The 27766-nt window shown below is 40.2% G+C and overlaps 1 protein-coding gene and 2 long non-coding RNA genes across 3 annotated transcripts; 2 read left to right on the forward strand and 1 right to left on the reverse strand.

Moving 5' to 3' along the window:
- The first annotated feature begins 22338 nt into the window (after positions 1-22338).
- LOC136244673 (uncharacterized) lies at positions 22339-23013 on the forward strand. Its single transcript, XR_010695507.1, has 3 exons — positions 22339-22643; positions 22706-22765; positions 22816-23013. It is a non-coding gene; the product is annotated as an uncharacterized lncRNA (long non-coding RNA).
- Positions 23014-24934: 1921 nt separating this feature from the next.
- LOC136244939 (uncharacterized) lies at positions 24935-25279 on the reverse strand. Its single transcript, XR_010695662.1, has 3 exons — positions 25120-25279; positions 25013-25066; positions 24935-24962 (listed from the first exon to the last, which is right to left on the reverse strand). It is a non-coding gene; the product is annotated as an uncharacterized lncRNA (long non-coding RNA).
- Positions 25280-26026: 747 nt separating this feature from the next.
- Positions 26027-27015, forward strand: LOC136244799 (ATP-dependent DNA helicase pif1-like). The gene is made up of 2 exons (XM_066036351.1): positions 26027-26264; positions 26435-27015. Exons 1-2 carry the CDS (start codon positions 26027-26029, stop codon positions 27013-27015), a joined length of 819 nt encoding a protein of 272 aa, XP_065892423.1.
- The last annotated feature ends 751 nt before the right edge of the window (positions 27016-27766 follow it).

Below are 27766 nucleotides of genomic sequence, written 5' to 3' on the forward strand. Positions count from 1 at the left end.
ATACCTATTAATTAATGTAGTTAACACATTAAAATGAAAGTGAAACATGTAGTAGTTTGTGGTTACTTATATGAGTGTGGTTGAAGGCATAGTGAAGCCATGTAACATTGCTTGGTTAGTGTTTAGGTGGTGGTTGTTACTGTTCAATGACAATCTCTGAGTTTCGTTTCTCAAAATCAAATATGGTGACAAACATTTCAATAGTTTTAGGATCAGTTCTCAGTACAGCAAGTAAGTTATAGTGTACGATTTGCACTTTAGTGTGTAACTTCTACCTTAAGATATAAATACAGGTAGTAAAACCTGCTATAAATATTCTTCACATGAATTTAATACCATGAATAATGATAGATTAAAGTGTTATGTACCTTAGAATAATCCATACTGTTTTTAAACGAATGTTCTGCTGATATTTGACAAACAATTTATAACAATACATTATGTGAAGCAGAAACATACAAATGACCTGGACACACCTTGAAAAGGCATACTGTCATTAAGCAAGAAAGCAACACCATCCACCAAAGGTCTTGTCATGTTGTGAGGCTTGCGGCTACCAATTAAGTTACCTTCCATTAGGAGTTACACATAACTATATAACTTGACACTTTACTCAAAAATAAAGTAATTAATATAGTAAATCATTACATTGATCTTGTAACTTGCCCAACGCAAACACACACATACACAGTAATTATACCTTCAGTTCGCATTCTACCACTAATCAGTGAACAAGAAAAGGGACACTTGGACAGTATATTTGGGTGATGTGAGTCAACGCAGGCAAATTCTCTTTGATGCTGTACGACAGTTCACAAGTAAAGGTGTGCACAACTTAAGTGTATCCTGGACCTGCATACAGTCTATAAGAATTGGTAATGCTTCTCTGGTCAACATCCCCAGGTCACCAGATCCTCATTTAAACAGCTTACACACATACTCACTCAATCATTCATTCACTCACTCACTCGCTCGCTCACTCACAAACACGCACACAAAGTAAAAGCAAAGCCTTCAGCTACCACAGACAGTCGTGCCTATCCAGTGAAGCAGCACTGGGACATCTGTGCGTTGCCTAGGTGCTTTGAGTCAGTGCCAGCAAATCTTCCTGGGGGTAGGACTAGTAACCCACAGGAGGCTGTACCATGGCACAGATGAAGGTGTGAGCACCCAAAGTCCCACCTGGACCTTCACCCATGAGGGACACACACACACACGCAACACACACACACGCAACACACACACATGCAACACACACACGCAACACACACACATGCAATACACACACACGCAACACACACACAGAGTGTATTAATTGGTACCATCTCTCTTACTATTAACTTTTGAACTTTTGGTCATCATACCACATTAAAATGAATTATCTAATGAATGAAAAGTAGTTCTTTTATAATGGCATAAGACTCATTTTGAAACTTATTATTTTTATAGAATTTATAAATGTGTAACACAGAAGCTATACAGCACTTACTTGTGACTTACTCGGTAATGGAGTATTCTAGCATAGCTACAGGTCTTCAGTCTTCTAATCTTACATGCTCTTACTGGTAGAAGGCCCTTTGCAACCAATTGAATCAGAATGAATTCTGGGAAAAAGTGCAACAAGTAGGCAATTGTGTTCAACAATAGAGTGGAACCTTCATATAATGCCGGGACACTTTATATGAGCAACTGATTTTAATAAAACTGCATTGTTACATGGAGGTTGTCCTTTTGAGAAGTAAAGTTGTATCGGCAAAGCCAGCCTACCCTATAGGTATTTTATTTGTCTTTAAAAAGAGGTTCCACTATACGGTACTGCAAATACAATATGACAGATAAGTATTGGGAGTTAGAATATCCAAGTAAACTATATGATTTGCATGTGTTCTAGACGTGATTTGCATTTGCATAATCAAGATATTATATGCATCAAAATTTTACTGTTATTCTTAATTATAAGCATTCATAATAGTTTGTGCCTTTGCATCAGCCAAAACAAATCTTGCCTGTATCATCATGATTCCGATGCTTTATGGCTTGTAATTTAACAATGAATACCTTTGTAACATTTTAATGGCCATCATGAATAATGGCTTGATGTTAGATGATCCATTGACAAAAGATCAAAATAACCAGATGGACTATGCAAGGTCTCATAGCCAGTGTGGTGGGTACGTCTCATAGGTAAACCATGGCAATAAGCTTAATAGTTGTACAAGGTACAAGAAAACACACGTAACAGTACAAGATAACATAGATAGCAACTGGCGCACCTGTAAGCGCATGCGTAGTTTTGCTGACTAATGGCGATATTTTCCTGAACCAAAAATCAGGACTGTCAAACTAGTTGTTAACATTTTGTATAAACAGACTACTAGTCTGGCTTCTTGTCTAGGTCCTGACGGAGCCATTTGTTAGGAATAATGTTTCTAGTGCTTGTGATATCAATTTAAAAATTAATTTTGTGACCACAGTGTCTTGCTTTACGCCATATTGTAGTCATATTTCAGCAACTATACACATTATTCACAAATCCTCTTGTCAGTCCCTCACAAGTGATGTTCTTCAAACCTTAGAATTGTTAGTAAGTTCTCATGGTTCTTCATTGGTCTGATTTTTGGTTCACAGTTTTCACTGTTTGGCATGGGGACAACTCATGTTTCCATAACAACATTTGAATTCCATGTCGATTTATGAGAAGTTAAGAATGCATAAATATTTGATAACAATGCATTAAGAAAAATCAAACCCCTAATCATGAAAAATGATCGATAGTGTACATGTGGGGTTTACAGTATCCCGTAACCTTAAAGTACCTTATAGTATCGCTCTGTGTTAATTGAATGTTACTTGTAGACAAATAGGTTCTGGCATCATCCGAAGTCAACGTACTTGCAAAGAATATAACATCTTCAACAACTGGCTCACCACCACCACGAACAGATTCCACCTGTTCTTCAATTATACTTAGCTGGTCCTCGAGATCCTCCTTGGTAACATATCTTAGGTGTGCATCAAATTTAAACTGTTTTGGATTCCACTCGACAGTCCCCAGTCCAATCTTACTCTTCTTGGTCTTACTTGGTAAAACAAGCCCTGTAACCCTAGTGACCGTTTTGTTGTAACTCCTGATGTGCAATAATTGCAAGATCAAAGCCCAGTAAAGCTTTTTTACGGTTGCTATGAAGTCAGAGTTCGACACCACCTCTATAAAAAATGTGAAATGTTTGCATCCCGTATCTTTACCGACATAAATTACTGAAACATCTGGTTTAATTTTCGGCGATATAAAAGTTATAGGGTGACACTTCTTTGGCATCTATTGGCTGTGCTTTTAAATTGAGTAAATTTTTTTGGCAATTATTTTATTTAGTCAATCTGCGGTTATGTCGCAATCAGACAGAATTACTCTATCGCCATCACTTGGTTCTTCACTACCACTAACCTCTGTGAGCGTATACTCTGGCATGTTCTCATCTATGCTGCTTAGTATGTCGCCTGTTCTAAAACCAGTAGTATACTTTTTCTCAAAGTAACCAGAGTTGTTCTGGGATGCGTTGGAAGTAGAATTAGGACGTCCACGTAATCCACTAAACTCGACATTACAACGTCTCATACTTGACATGGCCATCGCGACAAAACAGTACTAGGCTTGCAACCGGATGTTAGTAGATTTAGTAAACCCCAGGTACGGGATAGCAGACTAGCGGCGCGCCCCATATGACCAATGCAAAACGTCCGTGTCCGTTAACCACAAGGTATTCCACGTGAGAGTCACACGAAAAAAAGCGCGCCTGGTGAAGTGAGCGAGCAAGGAACGTGTGTTTGTGAACGATGTTTCTCTACTAAACTAGGTAACGTTGGGAAAACTATGTGTAGTGAATTGTGTGAGTATTTACCGGTATACAGTGGCTAAAAGGTGGGTTGTTTCTAACTTTATTCAAGAGTGCCTGGTTGATAACATTTTTTGTCGCACTCTTGTTCCTTGAGTGATGATCATGTGACACTGCAAATAGGATTATACGAAGGAAAAGGACATATATTTTTGCATGAACTATACAAGGATAGTCGTAATAAGCAGCGCATAATATAAAGTATTAAAATCCGCTATTTTACGAGTATAGCAAATTCACTTTTTGTAGCACTCTTATAAAGACTTGGCTAGCCCTAGCGTTATATATGGGTAGGCAGTGCATATGAAATGTTAAGAGAAAGTGGAGCAATCAAGCTCCCTTCACAGAGGACACTCCATGATTATACTTACTACACGAAAACTAAATGTGGCTTCGGTGATGATGTTGACCAACAGCTGATGGAGGTGGCACTTATTCGCACTTTCCCTGAGAGAAAAATATATTATTCTTGTGATGGGTGAGATGCATATTAAGGAAGACATTGTATATGACAAGTACTCAGGTACATAACTTGCAAATATATTTGGGATGCTTTTACCAAGTTGTAGAACATACTTTCATAGTCTAGCAGGGCCTACTCATGAGCACGTCTTACTAGGGTGAATTTATTATTTACTTTGTCTTTCATAGGGTCCATCATTGGATTTGCCAGCCTCGGTGAGGTCAGCATGCACGCCCTTGAACAGAAAAAGACTGACGAATCAGATGCAATCAAACCCTCAACATCCATGCTAGTATTATTTGTGAAGGGTCTTTTTAGTTCCCTGGAATTTGCTTATGCTCAGTTTCCTTGTTGTGATCTTACTGGAGCTCAGATGTATGATCCAGTTTGGGCAGCTGTTGCTAGACTAGAGCTGTGTGGGTTTAAAGTACTTGCTCTAGTGTGTGATGGGCTCGCAGCTAACCGTAAGCTTTTTCGACTGCATAATCCAAGTGCCCAGCCTTCTGACATCTTGCATAGAGTAAACCCTTATGCAGATGATGGGCGTGATCTGTTCTTCTTTTGTGATCCCCCACATTTAAACAAGTGTGTGAGGAATGCTTGGTCTAACTCTAAACGGTGTCAGACCAAGAACTTTGATGATTGTTATTATCTGTATAGACTAAAGGGTGGTGGTTACTGAAGGGTGTGTTGTGCGACATTGAAACTGAGTAATGGGGGCTTGATTGTGTGCTGTAACAGGTGTTTAATGGCTAAATATTGACTTAAACAGGCCTTTTGTGCCCCTATTTATAGCAAATTCTTTCGAGTTAAAAGGGGGTGTGACCTTTCAATATGCGAACGAAAATTAAGAGCGGCCTGGGGGCTTTGTCTAGAGAATTGTCAAAAGAGAACCATAGATAAACTATAAAACAGTTGAGAAGACAGTTCTATGCGTAATGTGTGGCTTAAAGTGGTTTGTTTTAAATACGTTTCCTTAGTAATACATGGCAATGTAATTAATAATTAATGAAATATGAAATATTTTCTAACGTTAATTACTGTATAATTTGTGTGTGTTTAAATCACTCACCACATGCTGATACTAGGAACACTAGAATCATCAATTCTGTTTTTTAGTGTATTTTATACCGTTTTTTTACATCAATATCACAGCAACAGAACCTACCTATATAAACTACATAGACCCCCTTCTTTTCCTAAATAGCTAGCTGTGCTGTGTGTCCTTAAGTAGTACGTGGATGAACATATTAGTCAAATTCCTGCTGCCATATGCATGTGAACTAGGGTGATACAGTTCCAACTCGGTTGTATATTAGAATTAATCCCAACTTTGTTGTGTGTTGTATTATATAGATCTGTTGTGCATTCTATTAGGGTGAATTTCATGAGTACCTTACAGGGAACCGAATCTTTGTTATCTGGGCTCCTCCGTTGTCATGTATGTGGCTTGCAATCGTAGTGTATTGACAATAAAGATGAAAGCACAAGCCTAAAGGTTGCTGTTTTTTTGTTAGGTGGCTTGTTTATTGGGGCGAGCCCCACACTAGCGAGTCGCCCACATAAATCCGTGTCATCAACCATGCGCAAACAATTACAAAAGAAATCGGAAAACTTACCGAATTAATGCCCACTATACTCCATGCCACGGTACAGTAAACGGCGAAGATTACAGCACTTCCATATATGCTCGTGTCATCGACCATGTAACAAAAAATAAACGGCGTAGATTACAGCATTTCCATATATGCTCGTGTCATCGACCATGTCACGGAAAAATAAACATCGTAGACTACGGCACTTCCATATATGCTCGTGTCATCGACCATGTCACGGAAAAATAAGCGGCGTAGATTACAGCACTGCTCATCTCGTCTACCACGTCGCGGCACGTGTTGTTGACCATCATGGTTGTCCATGATGGACAGGGAAGAACGCCTTAGAGAAGAGAGCAGTAGCTATAGATTGAGAAGAGATCGAGAAACTTCACAGGTAGCAGAAGAAAGATGAAGGAGAGACAGAGAATATCAGAGAAGACGAGCTCAATTTACACAAGAGTAAAGGGACACAATCATACAGCAGAGAAGGCAGAATTAGTACATTTGTTATACATAAATTTGTAAGACTCACAAAATATTTGAGTATAATAGATTAGTAATTGCTGTTCATAAAATATTAAACTGAATCCTATACAACTGATAAAAAAAATAGAACTGATTATGGTCTAAATTCACTACCACATTCTTGCAGATGGTTTATATGTGCATATCATACTAGCAACTATTGTCACTCATTTTCATGATGTGTTATATTGATAGTGCTTCAAATGTTGGTGTAGTAGCAAATACTGATGTGAATGTGGACCAATCACAACATGTCCAACGTCATGTGCCAGTTGATATTAGTGACCCTGCAGTCATTGCCAAGATTACAGAATTTCATGCTGAATTGACACTGTTCAATATGTCTTGAAAAATTCCCAAGCATTTCAATAATTGACATAAGTACCCCTGTAGGTGTTGTCACAATGATAGCCATGTCCCAAAGCTATTTTCTGCTGCTAATAATATGGATCCTGGTCCAGAACTTATTGTAAGTTATGTTCCTCACACACATGATGTCTAATAACCATTTAACGCTTCCTTTTGTAGGGATTGTCAAAAGTAGAACAAATGTTAATCAATGATTATCTTACAAATGTACCTACAGTATCCGTGCCATCTGACCTACACATGTAAAGCAACCTGATTCACCTACAAACATAACAGAAGATCACAACAACCCAGATATACGTATGTAGAACTTTTGTTCCAACGATTCCTCAGACCATGACCGAGGTGCAAAATATCAGACATTCATTGCAATCAACTACAGTAACATGACCAGCCAGAGGAGAAAATCCCTTAAATGAATTCTAATGTGAACGGTACATTACCTGTGCTTTTCCTGTCCTTTTTCCTACTGGTGCTCAAACCACATTTCAACCCCATACTTTTATATAATGTGCATATCTTCCATTAGCATGAATGGCTAGATAATAAGACCAACATTCAATTATGACCTATACTAATATAAAACACTTATTCCCTTCAGGCTCGCCCCACGATGCTGCTAGCATCTGCCTAGTATTACTAATAACTATGTACTGCCTGGTTACTAGGTGATAACAATCCTGCATGGAAACCAGGGTGACCATGAATGCTCTGTATGTAGAGACTTCTCTTTTGTCCACTAACTTAATATCTGAGAGGACAGTAGTAGTGTAAGTATATTCACTCGTCTTTACTCTTCTTCAGTAGCGGATAGCAGGATAATATACTTGGCTCCACCTAGAACAAAAACAAATTTGTACAGATATAAAGCCTGCTGAATTTAAAAAACCTTTAATCCTTTACACAGTAATTACACTATAAGCGATACCTAGTAACCAAATGTCACTACATACAGTCTGTGTGGATCAGTCCCAGCTGCTACAATAGGAAACCACTTCTTTTGATACCCTCCAACTCCACGTTTTGTCTCAGACTAATGGTACCGGTAGCTACTTGCTGATCTTCTTATCCCCTTGTACAACCCTTGACACCATCACAGTCCCTAGACTGGGGTATGGCTCATGATACAACTGTTACATAAACAGCCATCCTGTGAAAAGAAGTGCAGTCCTGTGCAAAATGGTTAGCATGAAAAAAGTTGTGAAATCCAAAGTGACGACCAAGAAATGGTTGTGATGGTAGGTTAATGGCAAAATTTTTAATAACGACAATTTGTGAATCGACACAAAGTTCACCTGAGTTGTCTTTTGCCATTAACCTACCATCACAGCCACTTCTTGGCTGCCACCTTGGATTCTTTTCTCATGCTAACTTTTATTTGCACAGGGCCGCACCTTTTTCACAGTATGGCTTATAGATATCACTACTTTTTGTAACAAGCCACGATAGCCAATTGCAAAGGGTGACTGTGTATTAGAATATTGTAACTGAATGCTCTATTAGGGTGATTGTTCTATTAGAGTATTGTAGCCAAACGCTCTAGGGTGACTGTTCTTTTAGAGTATTTCGATTGCACACTAGCTATGTGCATTGTAATATATATAAGGACCCCATCTACTTCCAAAGGAAAGAACTGTTCCTCACTGGTCTTCTGCCAGTACTGAGTATCTTCTGACTCTGGAACAGCCTCAGCTGGGCCCATGGCCATTGAAACAGCCTGTACACTGGGTTGAGACGGCATGACATACCACTTCTTCATCAAATTTACATGGTAAACTTTTCTTTCCTGTCTCCTACCTGGAGTCTCGACCTCGTAGTCAACAGTGCCCAACTTCCTTGTGACCTTGAACAGGCCAGTCCACCGTAACTTCAGTCGATTTGCTGTAGTGAGAAGTAGTACCAACACCTTGTCTCCAACCTTAAAACTTCGAGCCTTTGCTCTTGTGTCATAATATAGCTTCTGCATCTCCTGGCTCCTGGATGAGTGTTCAGCTACCAGCTGTGCCATGTCTGCCAATCGCTGCCTCATCTCTACCACATATGTATTCACAGGAACTGCAGCTTCCTTATCTCCGGTCCACCCTTCTCTCAGTACATCTAAAGGACCTCTAACATGGCATCCATAGAGTAGATCAAATGGGGAAAAGCCAGTTGTTTCCTGTGGAACCTCATGGTAAGCAAACAATAAATATGGCAAATACTCATCCAGTCATTCTGACTTCTGCTTACAAACTCCCTCAGCATACTCTTCAGGGTCCCATTAAACCTTTCCATCAGCCCATCAGTCTGGGGATGATATGGGGTGGTCCTGATCTTCTTGATATGAAGCAGCTGATAAATTTCCTCAAGTAGACTCGACATGAAATTTGCCAACATGAGAAAAAAGGTTTACTAGCTCTCTAGCTACTCTAGGAACTTCCACACTTGGCAGAGGGATGGCCTCAGGGTAGCGGGTAGCATAATCACAAATAGTGAGGATAAATCTGTTCCCTCTCTGTGTACGGGGTAGTGGCCCAATGACATCCATAGCTACTTGCTGGAAAGGCTGTTCTATCTCAGGCAAGGACACCATCTTGGCCCTGGGGGGAGACTTAGGATTACTCTTGACATACCTCACATGTCCGACAATAGTTAGCCATATCTGTGAAGACTCCTGGCCAATAATAACGTTGTAGGAGACGATTATTGGTCCTGGTGATCCCCATGTGGCCAGTCATTGGTACATCATGAGCTAACTGTAACACTGCTTGTCGGCACTGCTGGGGTAACACTAATTGTTTACAAGTTCTTACGTCCCCTTCTGATGACCCCTCAGGTCTCCACTTCCTGTACAGCAGCCCATCATGGTAGTAAAAGCCAACTCTAACATCACTCCCCTCTTTTCCAGCCTCATCCCTGACCCTAGTCAATGTAGGATCAGTAGTTTGCCATTGCCTTATGTCGTCAGCATTAGCCTCCAGTGGACTGTGTTCCTCATCTGTGGAGGTTGGTAGTTCCTCCCTCCTTTGCTCATTGCTCTCCTCTATGGGATCACTCACAGTACTGCACTCACCCTGAGGATTACTGTCAACTGGTATGACCTCATTGTCATCACCGGGTTCTGGTCTGCTACTTCCTTGTGCACCAGCAGTAGAGTGATTCCTTCTTGCTTGGGCTCTGGTAGTGACCATCACTGGCTTGAGTTCATAAATGTCTGTACCTAGCAGCACAGGCACTGGTAAACCAGGAGCAACTACTACCTTAGCAACTTGTGACCATTGCCCCAGCTTAAGGTTCACTTTTGCAGTTGGGTAGCTCACCATATCCCCATGTACACAAAGGATCTTCTCCTGGTTGTCATTGTCTAAGCAGTTAGGGTGGATATAATCAGCTGACACCATTATCTTGGTACACCCTGTGTCTATCAACATTTGGACTGGCTTACCATTCAGCATACCACGACGCAAATACTTTTGGTTCTCCTTATTCCAGGCCACCTCATCACAAGCCTTCCCACTCAATCCAGCATTGGTCTGCTCACGTCCCTGATGATCTGGGCAACTATACATTAAATGTCCAAACTTTCCACACTGAAAACACTTCTTGTCTCCTTGTAGATTGGTTTGGCTTCTGCCATTTCTCATCGGATTGTTCTGGGGTCGATCTTTTGAACCCAGACTGCCAGCTGAGTTCTCCAGAAGATGTGTGCCAGTTCCAGGTGGGGTTGAGAAGATGTTTTGAGATTTGTCTTCTGGTTACCCTTACAAGCTAGAGCATAGTCATCTGCAAGAACTGCAGCTTGTCGGATTGATGTGGGCTTTCTCTCACGTAGCCAAATTCGGAGGTCATCAGGTACACTGACAAGAAACTGCTCTATCATTACAAGCTCCTTTAGTGGGACAGCCTGACTATCAACCCATCGAGTAAAGTGATTTCCCAGCCGGTCAGCATACTCCCGATAAGATTCCTCACCCTTCTTACGGTCCTGTCTAAACCGTTGTCGATATGTCTCTTCATTTATTTCATATCTCCTCAGGATTGCCTCTTTCACCTTCTTATGCTGGATTGCATCCTCAGGGGTAAGAGCTGCATACGCCGCCATCACTTTGCCACTAAGTAGCCCTGCCATTTGTGTTGCCCATACCTCTTTTGGCCACTTCTGTAGGGTTGCAATCCTCTCAAAGGTAGCTAAAAAATGTTCTACATTGTCTGTTGCAGTTAATTTCTGGAGCATAGGCTTTGGTAACTTTGCCTTTGCTGGGTCACCCATCTCTTCCTTTGGCTGGGTGTCCTTGAGAGCCTTCATCTCTCGATCATGAGCCAATCGTTGCTGCTCCATCATATCAAGCAACATCTGTTGGGACTGGTGCTGTTCCTGCATAGCACGGTTCTGTTCCTGCATAGCACGGTTCTGCTCTTGAAGCATTTCCAGCACTCCAGCCAACAATGATCCATCAGAGTCTGCACCTTTATCTGCCCCCTTGTTAGTCAGCATCACTGAGTCCTATATACAAAATGTAGGAAGACAGAGAACAACTGCTCAATGCAAATAGCTAGACTATAGACCTTTCAGGGTACCATTATCACTACAAGCCACAGTACCACAGCGGATGAGCTTCGGGTTACAATAATCAGTAGAGCTGTCAATGGCCACGCAATTAGCTTCAACTGATCCCACCGCTGCCACCAAATGTCATGAAGCCGAGTAGTTCTAGCTATTCGATCTGGCGCTTCAGTTCTCAATACTCAGTTTAGCACACTCAATTGCAGACTAAATTTTGCACACAGATACAGAGTATTTATACAAGCTGTAGTGCTAAGGTCAGCAAAAGGTTAACCACACAAGCTTACAAAGAGAGTTAATTACCTGTACAAAACTAGAACAATAAAGAGACAGAGATATGTCAAAACAACCTACTGATAACTTACAAAAATAACAACGAAGACAGGATTAGGTAAAATTGGATCACTTCAGCGTGTCATAAAATCAATCCATGCATCAGAGCTTTTGGAAATTTTCAAAAAGCTTCAAGCATCTAATGTAACACGTTGGAATTCTGAAGTGAAAATGATATGGTCTGTTTTAAACATACCATTGGACAAACTTGACCAACTTGACGTAAAGTATAGATTGTGTGCATTACCACTAATAGGTGCATATAATATGAATGTAATTAAGTTGACCTTTGCTATAAGTTGTGCTTTGTTTCTAGATAAAAGTGTACCATGACAGGCCAGTCATATTTTCAGCTGAACAACATTAAAATCACACATTGGGCTTCCTCCCCACCAGGGATGTCATCGTTGTTAAGTATTGGCACAACCCAACACAATAGGTTCATCTCTATCGTCAGTAAGTATTGGTACAACCAAACACAATAGGTTCATCTCAATCATTGGGACCCAGCTCGTGATGGTCGACCTCTGGAAAACCAGCTTCCTCCCACTCTGGAAGCATGCACCGTAAAATTCTACCGCCATACCTGGACAACACTCTTGTGTAGTCCTTTATTAGTCTCACGTGGCCAGTTCTCCACACGGCGCTTATCGATTAGAAATTATAAGCGCCTGCTCCTTTTTTCAAGACGTCATTCAGATACCGCATGCGCTTTTCTCCATTGTTTTAGCTGGTCATGTGTGGAAAAGTATTAAATTAATCATACTTGTGCACCCTTTAACTGCTTGTACAAAACGGCATATTTTGTCTCTGAGGTGGTGTTTTCAGGTAATTATACCTCACCCTTATTTTTAATCCACGTAGTTTGATATACAGATGGGTACGCCTCAAGCTCAGTGATGTGGGTTTTTTTTGTGACTTGAGGCCAATGCTGTGCTTTAGTAGTAATATGTTAAACACTAGTTTTCGCTACTTGTCTTAACACTACCTTAAGCACTACTTGTCTGAAGGTATTAGTAGGCATTAGTAAGTCAGTCAGCAAAGTACTCCTTCGACAAAAAGATCACATCTTCATATCAAAGCTTTCTTGGTTGCACTGGAGGTTCTTTTGGGCTTGATAGGCATACCTCACCAGTGTTGCAAAGGTGTATAAAAATATAAGCTGGGTTCAGACCATTTTTTGAAATCATGTGCGTACATGTTACTACCATACTGTGACAAATTTTTACAGGGCAAATCAGTTGATGAAAGTAAACATGTAAATGGCGAAGGACAATTGGTGCTGGCCATGTTGTGCAGCTTTGTCCAAGCTGTTGGAGCACACGACGTATATGGAATATTATTATCTGCAACGAAAAAAGCCTGTAATAAGTTTGGAAGATGATTGATCAAGAGAGGAATAAGCTGAGTCATACACATAAACCACCTTGCTACCAGGGGCTGTCACAGCTACTATCAAATGATCACCACGGACATGAAATATTTGTACAGCATTATCAGTTGCACCTATCAGGGGTTGGTTTTGTAACAAGGACAAAACAAATCCATTTAGTTTAGGAAATTAAGTACGTATCATTCTTTGAGCACTATTAATGTGCTGATCCTTACTATTAGTAATTATCATTGGTTGCCTTAGTAAATACAATGGTAATTACGATTGCTCGTGCTGTGTTGTATGTTGTACAGCTATTGTTTTGTTAATTGACTGCTACATGACAGCTACAAAGTTACAAATTTCACTACCCCTGCTGTTATCAAGTTTGTTGCCAGCTGGTAGCTACACATTTAATGTTCTTGGCCCTCTGTGCGTGGTTGTACATGCCACCAGCAACTAAACTTGTTTTGTTGCACATATTGGTACCAATTTTGGCTGGAATACAATAAACAGGCAAAGAGTTATTAATGATTATTTACAAAGAAACCACCATGTAGAGAGTTTAGCTGCAAACAAATCATCCTGTAGAAAGGTGAAGTCAACTTGTAGAGACATCAGCTAGAAGAAGTTACCTTGTAGATAGTTCAGCTACAAACAATTCACCCTGTAGAGAGATCAGCTAGAAGGACTCACCTTGTAGAGTGTTCAGTTACAAAGAAACCACCATGCAGAGTTCTGTAATAAATATATGTATTATATATATAATTTGTACATTTATTGATAAAATCAGAAATATTTAAAGTATTCATCTGCTTCATCTTTTCTTCTTCCTGTGGAAAAGAAAAAAAAGATAGGTTAAAAATGCCCCAATGCTGGCCATAGGCTGGCTTTGGAGTACACAAATACAAAAAGAAGTGAAATCTAATCCAAAACAGCCAAGCTGTAAAAAGAGTGCGATCCTCAAAAAGGGTATGGTGAAAAAAGATGTGAAATCCAGAGTGGCAGCCAAGAAATGGCTGTGATGGTAGGTTAACAGTAAAAATTTTAATAACGACAATTCAAGTGAATTTTGTGCCGCTTGGTCTTGGCACGAAATTCACCTGAATTGTCATTATTAAAATTTTTATCATTTCCTCGAAGATAACTAGCCTATCAGATAATAAATGTTGCTTCTGACACACTAACATGTTTTGTTATTATAGAAGGTATTGGATAGTGCTATTCTTCTACAGTGTAGCTCCAATTTTGTTATCTTCTTGGCAGGCAAGAATCTGGCAAGAGACTATGGAATGACTAAATGAGTGAGGGTCAGTGCCGCTGAAGAATGCGATGGTGGATTTAGAGTTTCCGATCCAAAAGATTAGTTCACGAAGAAGATATAGCTGTGAGATTGGGTCTTAGTAGGCTGGGGTTTAGTTGTAACTTTCAATGAAGTGCTTCTTGTCGTAATATATGGGAACTTCCTATAGACAAAAAAGTTTTTTTAATGATGACATCACATGTTTGGTAATGATGTACTTAGCTTATTTGTTTAAATCACAGCATAGTCAACTAAACATAGCCAAAGAAATTACTGCATCTAAATCTTAGAATCATGTTATCATTACTTCAAGTTGCCAGTATACATTGACTACACAACTGTTTCATGACATGAGTGCACATTAGAACATGTTCTAGTCTTTTTGCACTGGGGCTGACTCAGTCCCATTGGGAAGATTCGGTAAGAAAATTGACTGATCTTGGTTAATACAGTCAACTACAGTACGACTTGACTCAGTCTTATTGGCTGGAAATACATCATGCCCATCTGGTCAAGATGGGGCACACCAGTGCTAAAGGCCGGAACAGTGACTAGAATTGTGAAGTTAGTTTTCTTCTACTTGTAGACATGCTAGAAATCGCTCGAAGTTTTCTATTTAATGCCCACTGCACAAATGCGTTTTGCAATCACCTACTCTGAAAAACTATCATTTAACCTGCTAAACTATTTTGTAAGTACTGCTAGCATATGATTCACAGCCACTAACATACATGTGGTTAACTCTCGTAAATTATTGCTTATGTTGGCAGACTTCAGAAAACCATCATTGCTGTTACTAAGACTTGGACATGACTATAACATGAAAATACTACAGTAGTTTACCTTTTAGAATAATAAGGAAGCAATTCTACATCAGGATTAAACAGAATTTGACAAATTGGTCACAACACGTCACATGACGGGCATTAAATAGAAACTCCGAGAGCGTGATTTCTAGCATGAAGGAAATGAACTCCAGCACAATTCTAGTCACTGTGTGGCAGTTGGAAACTATGCAAAATCCATCTCAAATGATTTTTCTACTTGGCGTGTGCCCCAATTGGTTCCATTCCATTCCGGCGTTTACCACTACCCGTCAAGATGTAATGTACATAATACAGTGGGGTAATTCTCAGATATAAAGACTATACAATATCATGTACACTAGTTTAGAAAAAAACTGAGGCACAGCTGTTAGAGACTATACCAATATCTGGCTATCTGCATAATTTTTCTGTGCATATGACTCATGATTCTTCTGTGCAAATGACTCAGTGATGAAATGACTGTTTGAGTGTTGAAGAAGCAAGAGTTGATGCAATATGAATGAGCCACATGCAGGTTATAGCTGTCTCACTATGTTATTTTCTCCATTAACTAACCTGTTCAATTCTAGCCACTCAATGTAAAAAAGGAAAGTAATTATTTAGGCTTCCTTTTCAATGGCAGCCATTTACTCATGTTTTATTTTACAGGCTAACCAAGACATAGTGAAGGAAACAGAGAGTACGAAAACAGGACGAATTGTTACTCAAGAATATTTTGAAATACGTATGTATAATTATTAAATACCATTTCTATTACAAGCGTATTATTTAGAGTGAAGAGTATTACCATAGAAACGGCTTCTTTAACAACAGAGCCGTGTTGAGTAGTTGAAAGCGGTTTGCTTCTCTGAGGAGTTGTAGTGCTTAAAAGGTGATACTAAACTGTTTGCTTGTTCGTGAATAATTACTGGATGTTCACTAGAGTCTATCTCGTTCATTGTTTCTTCAGGTACGTTTGAGCTCATATCTGAGTCGTCTCGTGTGACACACCGGTTTATTAAACTGGCTCCAACAGAAGTCACCACTGCTCGTGAGGGATTAGGCACCTTATTGTGATACGGCAGAAATAGTTCAAGATTCAGGGAAAGAGAATAAAATTCGGCGGACTCAGTCTTATCCGCACTGACTGGTACGTACAGTATTCAGCCCATTCAAGCTCACCGCTAGCTACTAGTAGTCAGTGTGTAAGAAGTTGAAGACTTGAGGGAGGAGAGGAAAGCCACCTAGCTTAAACATGGCGTACATATCATGTCCGTCTGCCTTCAGTTGACGTTAGCAGCTGGACACAATGATATTGCCTGGTAAGGTCAGTAACCTGTATCATTGTCTTTTTACATAATTACATGCAGATTCACTGGAATTAACTAGTAAGATGTATCGTCTGCAGTTAACAAGAATCTTTGATACAATGTATATACATTGTGTGTCGTAAGCACATGTTTACTTTTTTAGCATGGATGTCTCAATGTCACTGAGAACATAGAATTTTTACAACATCCAGTAAGTGTGTTAACATACAGTGACTGTACATCAATTTGTAAACATATATTACAGGTGCCACAAGAAATCAGTGAACAAATAGACAAACAAAATGATGAACTCCAGGTAGCAAAAAAGTGCTGTTTTGCATGATAGCAACTGTTTGCCTTTTTAGTTTACACTACCAATGCTGCTGGTCTGGAAGAATTGTTTTTACAACTTTGTTGGCAACTGTGTGTGACGTACCTTCAGCCATAAAGGTAACAAGTATATGATTGTTGAATATTTCTTTACTATACTGCTATTTACTACAGCTGATAACATGTCATGTGGCAGGAAGTAACTCCAGTGAAGTGGCAGTGAAGCATCGTTTGCTGATGAAGCCTTGCTACTGGTCTCTTTTTTTTTCAGAGACTAATTGAACGATTACACAATATCTGTACCTCACCTGACAATATCAAACACAGTTTTCCAGATTTGTTTACGGGTTTAGGAACACTTGGAGCCAACTATGAAATCAAACTCCAAAGTAATGCTAAACCGTATGCCCTTCATACAACTCGCCAAGTACCTATCCCACTAAGACAGAAAGTGGAGCAAGAGTTGCTTCGTATACAATCCATGGGAGTAATTTCACCAGTTGATAACCCCTCATCTTGGTGTGCTGGTATGGTTGTGGTGCTGAAACCATCAGGAGATGTAAGGATTTGTGTCAATTTAAAGCCATTGAATCAAAATGTTCTCCGATAGTACCACCCACTTCCAAATGTGGATGAAACACTTGCACAACTTGCGGGAGCAAAGAAGTTTAGTAAACTCGATGCCAATAGCGGCTTTTGGCAGATTCCACTTGCCAAACAATCAAGGCCACTCACAACATTCATCACTCCTTTTGGACGATTTCAGTTTAACAAGTTACCATTTGGAATATCCTGTGCTCCAGAACTTTTTCAGAAACGCATGAGCACAATGCTAAGTGGATTACAAGGAGTCCTTTCTTTAATGGATGATATGCTAGTGTTGGGTCATGATAAACACCAACATGACAAGAGACTGGAAGCTGTGCTAAGCAGAATTCAATCTGCAGGAGTTACACTGAATCTTTCAAAGTGCGAATTTTCTATGGACCAGATTAAGTTCCTTGGCCACATTGTCGACAAAGATAGAGTTAGAGCTGACCCAGCTAAAACCCAGGCAGTTTTAGAGCTGCCCCCACCCTCAAATGTGAGAGAGATGCGCTGCTTTGTTGGTATGGTTAATCAGTTGGAAAAGTTCATACCCAATTGTGCTGACATTATCTGTCCATTGACAGAATTACTCAGCACTAAACAAGCATGGCAGTGGGGCACTCCTCAAGATGAAGCCTTCTCCAAGATCAAGCAGTTACTGACCGAACCGAGAGTACTTACCTTGTATGATACCTCTGCGGCTACCAAAATATCAGCAGACGTGTCTTCATATGGGGTTGGAGCAGCTTTGTTACAACACAGTAACCAGCAATGGAAACCAGTAGCTTATGCGTCTTGCAAACTTTCCGATACACAGAAACGCTATGCCCAAATAGAAAAGGAGGCGTTAGCCCTTATCTGGGCTTGTGAGAAGTTTTCACGCTACATCATGGGTAAGGCAATCGACATTGAAACTGATCACGAACCACTGGTTCCATTGATGAGTAGTAAGGATCTAGATGCTATGCCAACCCATATTCTCCGTTTCCGTCTTCGCATGATGAGATTGATATATTATTATTGATTAAACAGTACCTGTTCTAAGGTAACCAAGGCAATTGTGTTCATGGAGAAATCTGTGGAAGAGTTTTAGTGTGGTTATTTAAGTTAGTAGACAAGGTAAATTTAACAATTAAGCGCTTACTTGTATTTCTAAAAGCCATATCGTCAATTTTGTTTTTATGTAGATTTGTATTCAATCACTAGTGGCGAAGAAAAGAGCGGTCTGGACCTTGTGGCCATGCGAGACAAACTTATTGTAGGAATAAAGTATACAAGGTTAGTCAAAGTGTATGAACTGTGTAGACAAACTGCAATAGAGGACTTGTAGAGTGACGTAAAATGCTAAGCAAACGTAGCTGTCTGCCATGTTTTGGAATGTTGTGGTTGAAAAGCGCTTCCTCAGGATTTGGTACAGGCTGTAATGAAGCCAATCAATGTTGAATTATGTTGTAAATACAACCCAACTCGTTAAATTAAACAGTGAAGAAGTTAGAATCGGTGGGTAGTGTACAATTAAAGCCATGCAATTATAAGAAACGATTACATTTAGTTACATGTTTATGACTCCCTGTATTCACAGGCTTTAGCATTCTCACAGGTCCCTAGTTGGATAGCATTCACAGATGTTTCTAAACCAGCTCCACTTCCCAGTGCTCGTTACCTTTGTTCTGACCCATAAAAAGTTGTCCCTAAACATATTTGCTTAGCAACCGTTGTTTCACACGTGCAAGTCCTCTATGCCTTAGAACAGTACTGGCTTTTAATATTAAGATGTTGGGGAATAACATGTCCTATGTAAACAGATAAGCTTGTTACTAAGGTTTACTCATAGACCTGTGTTTGACAATGCTTTCTGTCAAATATCTATGATTAGATATATAATAGTTGTTTCTTATTGCAGTTAAAAATAATCAGTTTGTACAGCCTCTATTCTACAAATTATCAGCTATGTTTGCATGCATGCAAAAACATGTCTGGATGCAGGTATTGTACTGCATATAACATACAAGTTAAATAAGAGATGGTCTACTGTATATGTTTCTGCACATGTGTGCATTTATATACCATAATTTGACTGGTAAATAGCTGCAGATGCTACAGCTTTCGGTAAATGTGACTACTATCAGAAGGCAGCTTCTATTGGCATGTGTAGCAGCCCAAGGTGTTTATACAAATTCATGAATGACTGAGTCATCTTCCAATACCTCTCTTCCAGATTGCTATGTGTACTTCCTCACTTAAAATAACAACTTTGCCAGGTCTTTGCATGTGACGTATCTTGCATATATAGGTCTGATCATAGGGAAGTTCTAATGGAAATAATTCTAGGCTGTGGTGCAGCTACTAGTCAGCCAAAGGTGGTTATTATGTGAACCAAACGATAGCTATTAAGCAGTGAGATATGGTATGTATAAGCAAATGCAAGTACATATGTTTATGTTATGGAGTATGGATACACCACCCATGAATAAGGCTATGAATATTTGTCACAAAATGGAAAAAGGTTGATTTCACATGTGCAACCTTTCATGAAGTTGGTAGTGCTTCCTTATGGCCAGCGTGCACTCAAGGATCAGACTATCAATTTTCCTGTCAACACTAGTGAAATATGTCAGTCATAGCCGAAGACCCTTGATAACGCTGGGATAGTATTTATGCACCTCCAAGAGCAAGCAGGTCAGAACAATCTGAAATCCCAGCACGTCTAACATACTTTAGTGTTCGGCGACCATTGTTGATAAGGGCTCTCCATTGGTTGAAAGACAATATTTTATATAGAGATTGAAGATGATACAGATAACGATGAGATCAGCCCTCAAGAGGAACCAGGTGATTTGTTGGAAGAGGAAGAAACATCTGTAATCTGAAGAGATCACCAGGTTCCTAATGTTGAAGTTTCCGATGTTTTGAACACGGATGGCCCACCGATTTATGAACTCAATTGTGTTCAAGGTGCCCCTATTGGCTTATTTACATCCACTACTGCAGAGCAAATGGCCTTTCCAACATTGTTCCCAGATAGGAGAAATGGATACAAGACTTCTAGAGATCCACCAGTCAGTACATTTAATTATTTTCAGTCACGGCTTCTTAGTGAGGACAATAGATGGGCTAGTCATATACCCTATCTCTTTTGCGGATTAAACGTATATGAGCAGCACCGTTTAAGTGAAAACATATCAGTAGCTGTACGTCTAAAGTCAGAAAGGGGCAATGCCTGTGGTAGTTGTCAACACAGAAGAGAGCCATTGGATGAACCATCTGGAGATAGACAACCACCAGAATCTAGAGAATACCTCACTGCTGGACAACTCAGGGGCCTTGCGAGCAACCCAGAGTTGTCTGACAGTTGTTATGGCTTTCTGCATAACATGAGGTCAACCATAGAGAGCAAAAATGGACTTACTCTCTATGTTTAAGACTCTAGGTGCTCCAACATATTCTATAACATTGACTGCTGATGATATGAACTGGCCTGATTTGCTCCTGATTTGCTTTGTCTTGGCAACACGAGAAGGAATGGAAGTGACGGAAGAAAGTGTGTGATTTAACAGCAGAACAGAAACACCAGCTCAATGATCCTGTTACTACAGCTAGACATTTCTCTGAGATTTCAAAAGTTTCTCGGATTCATGAAAGGTCCATCAAAACCCATTGGGGAAATAGTAGACTATTTTTGGCGCATTGAGTTTCAGCTAAGGGGCAGCCCCCATGTTCATTCGCTGTTTTGGGTGAAGAATGCTCCTGACCTTCAAACAGTTGAAGAAGTCCCCAGCTTCATTTACTAGTATACCACCACAAGAAGGTGAGGATGATGAACTGCGTGAACTGGTCTTGAGGTTGTAAAAGCACAAACACACACACGTGTAAGAAAAACAGTGGAATTTGTTGTCATTTTGATTACACCAAACAACCCAGTCCTGTTACCCGTCTCAAAACTCATGCAGATGGAGGTAACAAAGCTAGGTTCTACATAATCAAATGTGAAGAAGGTGCAGAAATGGTAAATCCCTATAACCCATCTCTTGTTAGCCTGAAGGGCTAACATGGATATACAGGTGGTTGGTTCTGTGTTGGTGCTGCCATGTATGTGACCCATTATATTTGTAAGGATGAGTCACAAGTACTAAAGCAAGCTATTGCTGAACAGCTGGCAAATTTGCCTGCAAATGCAACAGCACGCGATAGACTTAGGAAAATTGGGAATACACTTTTAAGCCTAGCTCATTTCGCTGTGTGGTACAATACAGTCAGTGGTACATACACCGAAGGTGAAAACTCTGATGACAGTGCTAGTCGACTACCACGTTTTCAACTTCAGAAAAACCTGGGAACCATTGTACAGGAAGGCACCAAGCTTGCTTGAGAGTTCCAATAATGAATCCCATGGAGATGATTATTATTACCATCTCTTGTTGTTGTATTTCCCATGGCGTCAAGAGACACAAGACCTGCTTGGAGAGCATGCAACTGCTCAGGAAGCATTGTTAGCAAAGAGGGACCAACTTCATTTCCTTAACTCAGAGCACAATGCATTTGCTGAAGAAGTACAACAAGCCATACAACAGTTGTCTGAAATGCAGAACACTTACGGTGACAATGTATATGCGCCTGTTACTCCAAATGCAGTGCAGCATACTTTAGAAGTAGAAGCTGAAACTGCAGGGTTTGACCCAATGTATGATGCAGATGAGAATGTTGAGCAAGCTGCATTGGTTGAATCAGATGGTCCCCAAGAAGTATCTGCTCAGAAACATAGTGATATTCAGGCTGCCCTCTTTGATGATAAAGGTAACAACATACTCTCTAGGTTAACCCTTTATTATCGAATGGCTAAAATATTGCCATAAACGGGCGTTACCGAAGTTTTATTTCGGTACTTTCTTGATATAAGCGAGTTTGTTCACAACACTCTAACTTCAAGTCCCTGGGCGTCTGAAACTTAGCATAAGAACTCACAATGAATTGTTCTAGTAGTTGGAGTATATTGTACTTCGTAGCGTAATCCGTTCTTCTTTTTACTACAGGGGAAAGTTGCGCCATCCGCTCGAGACATTCATATCGTCGCCATAGAAAAGGCCAGTACTTCCAAATTTGGACATAAGATACACAACTAGATAAACATCCGGTGTGTGACGTTTGTATAACCACAAAAATTTGTTTGCACTTAAAACAGTGCTGATGAGTGGGGCCCTCGAAGTCTGGAAGTACGCAAGCTTATAAAAATATTGAGGAGCGGGATAAATTATATATGCATTCATCTCCACAGTGAATATCTTCGAAGTGCCACCGCCGAACATCAATTGTTGATCAGTGACGGCCTTACAAGGTAAGCCAAGTATAGCGAATCAGTGATAACCATGCATGCTTTTATTACAGAAGACGCGTACACTCCTCGCTCTAGGCGGCCATGTCTTCGACACATAAGGAGCTATCAACATCAAAGTTGGAAACGGAACTCGCTGAGAGACACACTTCCTGTGTGTGACATCTACTAGACCACGAAACTTATCAGTTGTTGTAATGAATTTAAAAAAAATGTATTATTGAAAAAATAATTTATTTTGCAAAATTCAATAAAATTACAAGACAATAAAATACGAGCCGGGGCCAGCAATATAATGGTTTAGCCTCATTTAGGAGATGGCTAGGGCCCCCATCTCCAGGGAAAAAACCTCATACATTCATGAGGAAAAACCCATGAGTTTCAGCTCGATCACTAGCTGTTATCACAAACACATACATACACGCATACATATATATATGTGTGTCCATATAGTCGACGTCGACGAACAGCAGAACATATCTCATCTGAAAGGCTAAATTATGTGGATAAACAATATTGCTACGTATATACATACTATGTTAGCTTATGCTTAATATGGTAGGGTTTGAAACAATCTATACACATATGGAGGTTACAAGTCTCACAACCAGTTGAAGGACGCACACGCTTCTCAGTTCTACTACAGTGCACACAGTCTCTCGCACAATCAAACCTTTTGGGGTAATGCACAGAAGATTTAGATGGGCGTTTTTTTGGCCTACCTACGAGCTTCCTATTTGTGAAAGTTGCAATGAGCTGTTTTGCTAGGTCTCTCCTATACTCTAAGTGGGTATATTTTGATCGTCCAGAGATATATCGAGGCAAATCATGGTTTGGACTCTCACAAAACAAAATGTAAGAATTTTGAATAGCTACATCATAAAAGAACCAGAACAAACACATGTACCACCTAGATTTAGCAAGTGTATGCCTTCCGCAGTTGGTCAGCCAAATCTACACCCCCATGTTCTGGTTATAAAGTTTGACAGCTACTGGGCAAGTAAAATCAGCATGATTACCATCACTAAGCTTGCGAGATACAACAGTTGTCTCACTGGGATCACAAATCGTATCAATGAAAGCCACAGGTTTCCTATCTCTCCACACAAAGCAATGGACTGCATCACCTATAACCTGCTTCTCTAAATGGTCCCCTCTAACCAATGCATTTATGCGAGCTTTACCAAATTTATAAGTGGTAACCCTTACCTTTGATAGGCGCAGACAAAATCCTTCACTACCCTGGCACCTAAGTTTTTCTCTGTGGTGTTCCCTATCTTACCTGTATAAACCTGAAAGCTGCAAGTGTACCCGTTTTTGCTATCACACCTACACCAGACCTTAAAACCTCTTTTAATAGGCTTCTTGGGCATGTATTGTTTAAGTGAGGATTGACCCTTATATATCACCATAGCCTCATCGATGGAGTTTTCCCTGTGCGGATTATACAATGCCAAGAAGTTTTTAGAAAGCTTGTCTACTAAAGGATTAACTTTGTACAACTTATCGTACTCACTGGACCCCCTAGGTGCAGCCTTCTCGTTATCATTGAAATGTAAGGTCCACAAGATATCCATGAAACGATCACAAACTAAAGCACCAGTTATGACGGGAAACACACCGAAAGATGTCACTTTTGAGCCAGTATTGGGTAGCTCGAGGCATTCTCGTTATTCCCATTAAAATGCATGCCCCTAAAAAGGCCTTAAGTTTTGGGACCGTCAGATCATACCAAGTTTTAGCATACTTACCTTTTTGCTCTGCATACAGGTTGGTCTCATACACAATGCGACGAAGAAGAGAATCGTCAAAAATTTGTTGAAAGAAATCTATAGGCCTAGCTTCAGGAGGTAAAGGTTTTTTTGGTCCCACAGGTTGCGTAAATGGATCCCCAGCCAAAGTAAAGGTTGATGGCAAAGGTGGATGGCAAAGGTGGATTAGCTGGCCTGGTGGGTGGTCTAAAAAGACTGGAAAGATCTATAGAAACGCCCAGAGATGGTGTTTCCCCGTTAGGTCCATTATCATTACTTGCACTATTGTTACCATCGGCTGTCCCTGTCTAATCCTGGACATCAACATCAGCTTTCCCTGCCACGTCCTGGACATCAACGTCAGCATGCTATTGAAAAAATGAATCAAAAACTGTTCACAAGCACAACTGGAACATACCTCCATTGCTCTCAATGTCAACATCAGCATCCTATAAGAGTAAACTTATTTACAAGTGCTTACAAAACAATTGGAACATACCAGTTGCTGTATTTCACTACTCATAACACCAGCCTCTAGGGTTTCTTGGCAAACCTAACAAATTAAGTAGTAGCTATATACAGTGTACAAACATATTATTCACATACATCGACATTAGCCATCTGTTCCACCTCCCTGTCATTGTCACCTTCAACGATTCCAGCCTCTAACTGTAAGGGCTTTACAGTTTTGTCCACAAAATCACTTGGAGGTGGTCCCCAGTCTTGGAAATCAGCCTCATACATCTGTAAAAATAATTGTAAGATTAAGAAGGACTGCCATAATACTAATAAAAACATAGTACAAACGTTTCTTTCACTGGATAGATAAGTACGACACTGTCAAAAAATTGCATTCACTTTGAATCACCTTGGGACCAGACGGTAAAGAACATGCGTGAAGAAATAAGAGTTTCCAGCTCTGTTACAACTTGAAACACAATGAAATACCTCGTATCGCTCAATGAAATCAAGTGGACAATCGACAATCTTCAGCACCATTGTTGTTGACTAAATCATCATCAGAATCGTCTCTATCGCCACGGTGACATTCTTCATCCAAATCATTCCAGTCACTGTCTTCTTCTAACATGCGTGCCAGCTCCAGCGACGTTATCCTATCCATACTTTGTCCAAATTTAAAAGTTTTGGTAGCACCTGGAAGCCTCCTCGATTGCCAAGACAATGGTAAAAATCGCTTATTAATTGGATATTCGCCGTAGATGATACGCTTGTTTAAACGCGCACCCTCGAATTGTAACAGTCGAAGACTTCTAACAATCTCGCCAGTTCCAGCGATGTTATCCCTGCCATACTTCATCACAATGTAACAGTTTTGGTAGCAGTTTGAAGGTAATTTCATTGCCAAGACAGTGGTGCAAATCGCATATTAATTGGATATTCACCGTAGATGATACGTTTGTTTAAACGCACACCGTTATTATGGCAATATATTAGCCATTCGATAATAAAGGACTTACGCGTTATTTAAAACTTAGGTAGTATTGGGTTAAGAATGACAGATCGTGAGTATCAAGAAAAAGTTGCTAGCTTGAATGATACTCAAAGAGTAGCATTTGACCATGTGGTACAGTGCAATCGTGCTCGCCACCAATACTTCATGAGAGAGAGAGACACTCTCCCAGAGCCACTTCACCTGTTCATTACAGGTGGAGCTGGCACTGGTAAGAGCCATACAATCAGTGTAATCAAGGAACACATTGAACGAGCACACATAGGGTCTCAAAATGCTTGTATGTTGATGGGCCCAACTGGTGTATCGTCATTTTATATAGGGGTCTCGACTGCTCACCGTGCACTATGCCTCCCTGTAGAACACAATTCTGCAAGGTATACCAAACTCAGTGCTGAAGGTTGCATGAGTTGAGACTATTATGGAAAGGTGTTCATACTGTTATCATAGACGAAATCAGTATGGTGTCATATGAGACCTTTGTGTTCATCCATAAAAGGCTAACAGAAATTAAGGGGACCGATGACACTGAGATTCAATTTGGTGGATTAAACATAATTGCTGTTGGAGGTGTTCATACTGTTATCATAGACGAAATCAGTATGGTGTCATATGAGACCTTTGTGTTCATCCATAAAAGGCTAACAGAAATTAAGGGGACCGATGACACTGAGATTCAATTTGGTGGATTAAACATAATTGCTGTTGGTGATTTCTATCAGCTTCCACCTGTTCGTGATCGCTTTATATTTCAAAATGGCAAGGGCTACACACAAGGCTCAACACACTTGTGGGGAGAACTGTTCACAGTGATTGAGTTGACTGCGAACATGCGCCAAAGAAATGATACATGTTACTCAGAAATACTGAACAGAATAAGGACGGGGAATCAAACAAATGAAGACATAGCAAAGTTACGTACAAGGTTAACATCTGGAATGCCTGATCCTGTTCAACTTAATGACCCTAAATTTAATTCTGCTCTCTACGTGCTTCCAAGGAAAGAACAGGTTACACCTTGTGGGAGGTGACAGGATTCTAGATGTTCTGCTTTAAACTTATACACTGGGTTGGTTCTGGATAATTCTAATAGACACTACATATTGATAATAGTTGTGCAGGACTTCCACGTATGTTGAAATTAGCTGTGGGTGCTCAGGTGATGCTAAGACGTAATATCATGTGTGAAGATGGCTTAGTAAATGGTGTCCGTGGGGTGATTGTTGGATACAGAATGTCAGTACCAACCAGGGTCACTTCCAGTTGCAGTACTTGTAAAATTTCATGACCCACGAGTAGGAAGAATTTATGCAATACAGGTACCTGGTACCAATGGAGTTGAGGCTGTAGAGATTAGGCCAATTTCAGCCAAACTCTTTGCTCCACAAGGTGTAACATTGCAACGAACTTAATTGCTATTGCTATTGTGTTGGGCTGCAACTATCCACGATTATCTTTAGATGCAGCTGTAATTGATCTGGGTCCAGCCATGTTTGAAGATGGCATGGCCTATGTAGCCCTCAGCAAGATGCAAACTTTAGAAGGGATCGCCCTGCTTGACTTAGTTAGTTCTAAAATTAAGACATCTAAAGCAGCATCCCAGGCTGCGCAGTGTTACCAACACTGATTCATAAAGCATGTGCAGATATATATAAAGCACCATGCTGAGACCTAGATATGCCAGAGTACAAAGGGAGGAGAATGGAGGTTGGATGGGAGGAAAGACCAAGCACAAAATAACAATGTAAGTGCTTTAAATGCAGTGTATTCTAATTATTTCAT

This window comes from Dysidea avara, chromosome 14, assembly GCF_963678975.1.
Source record: "Dysidea avara chromosome 14, odDysAvar1.4, whole genome shotgun sequence".
Classification (NCBI taxonomy): domain Eukaryota; kingdom Metazoa; phylum Porifera; class Demospongiae; order Dictyoceratida; family Dysideidae; genus Dysidea; species Dysidea avara.

What these genes read in the sequence shown, in the direction of transcription:
- LOC136244799 (XM_066036351.1), top strand. Translation starts at nt 26,027, where the DNA reads ATGACAGATCGTGAGTATCAAGAAAAAGTTGCTAGCTTGAATGATACT. An exon ending in CATAGGGTCTCAAAATGCTT is followed by an intron (nt 26,265 to 26,434) that starts GTATGTTGATGG and finishes CTGTTATCATAG; the next exon opens with ACGAAATCAGTATGGTGTCA.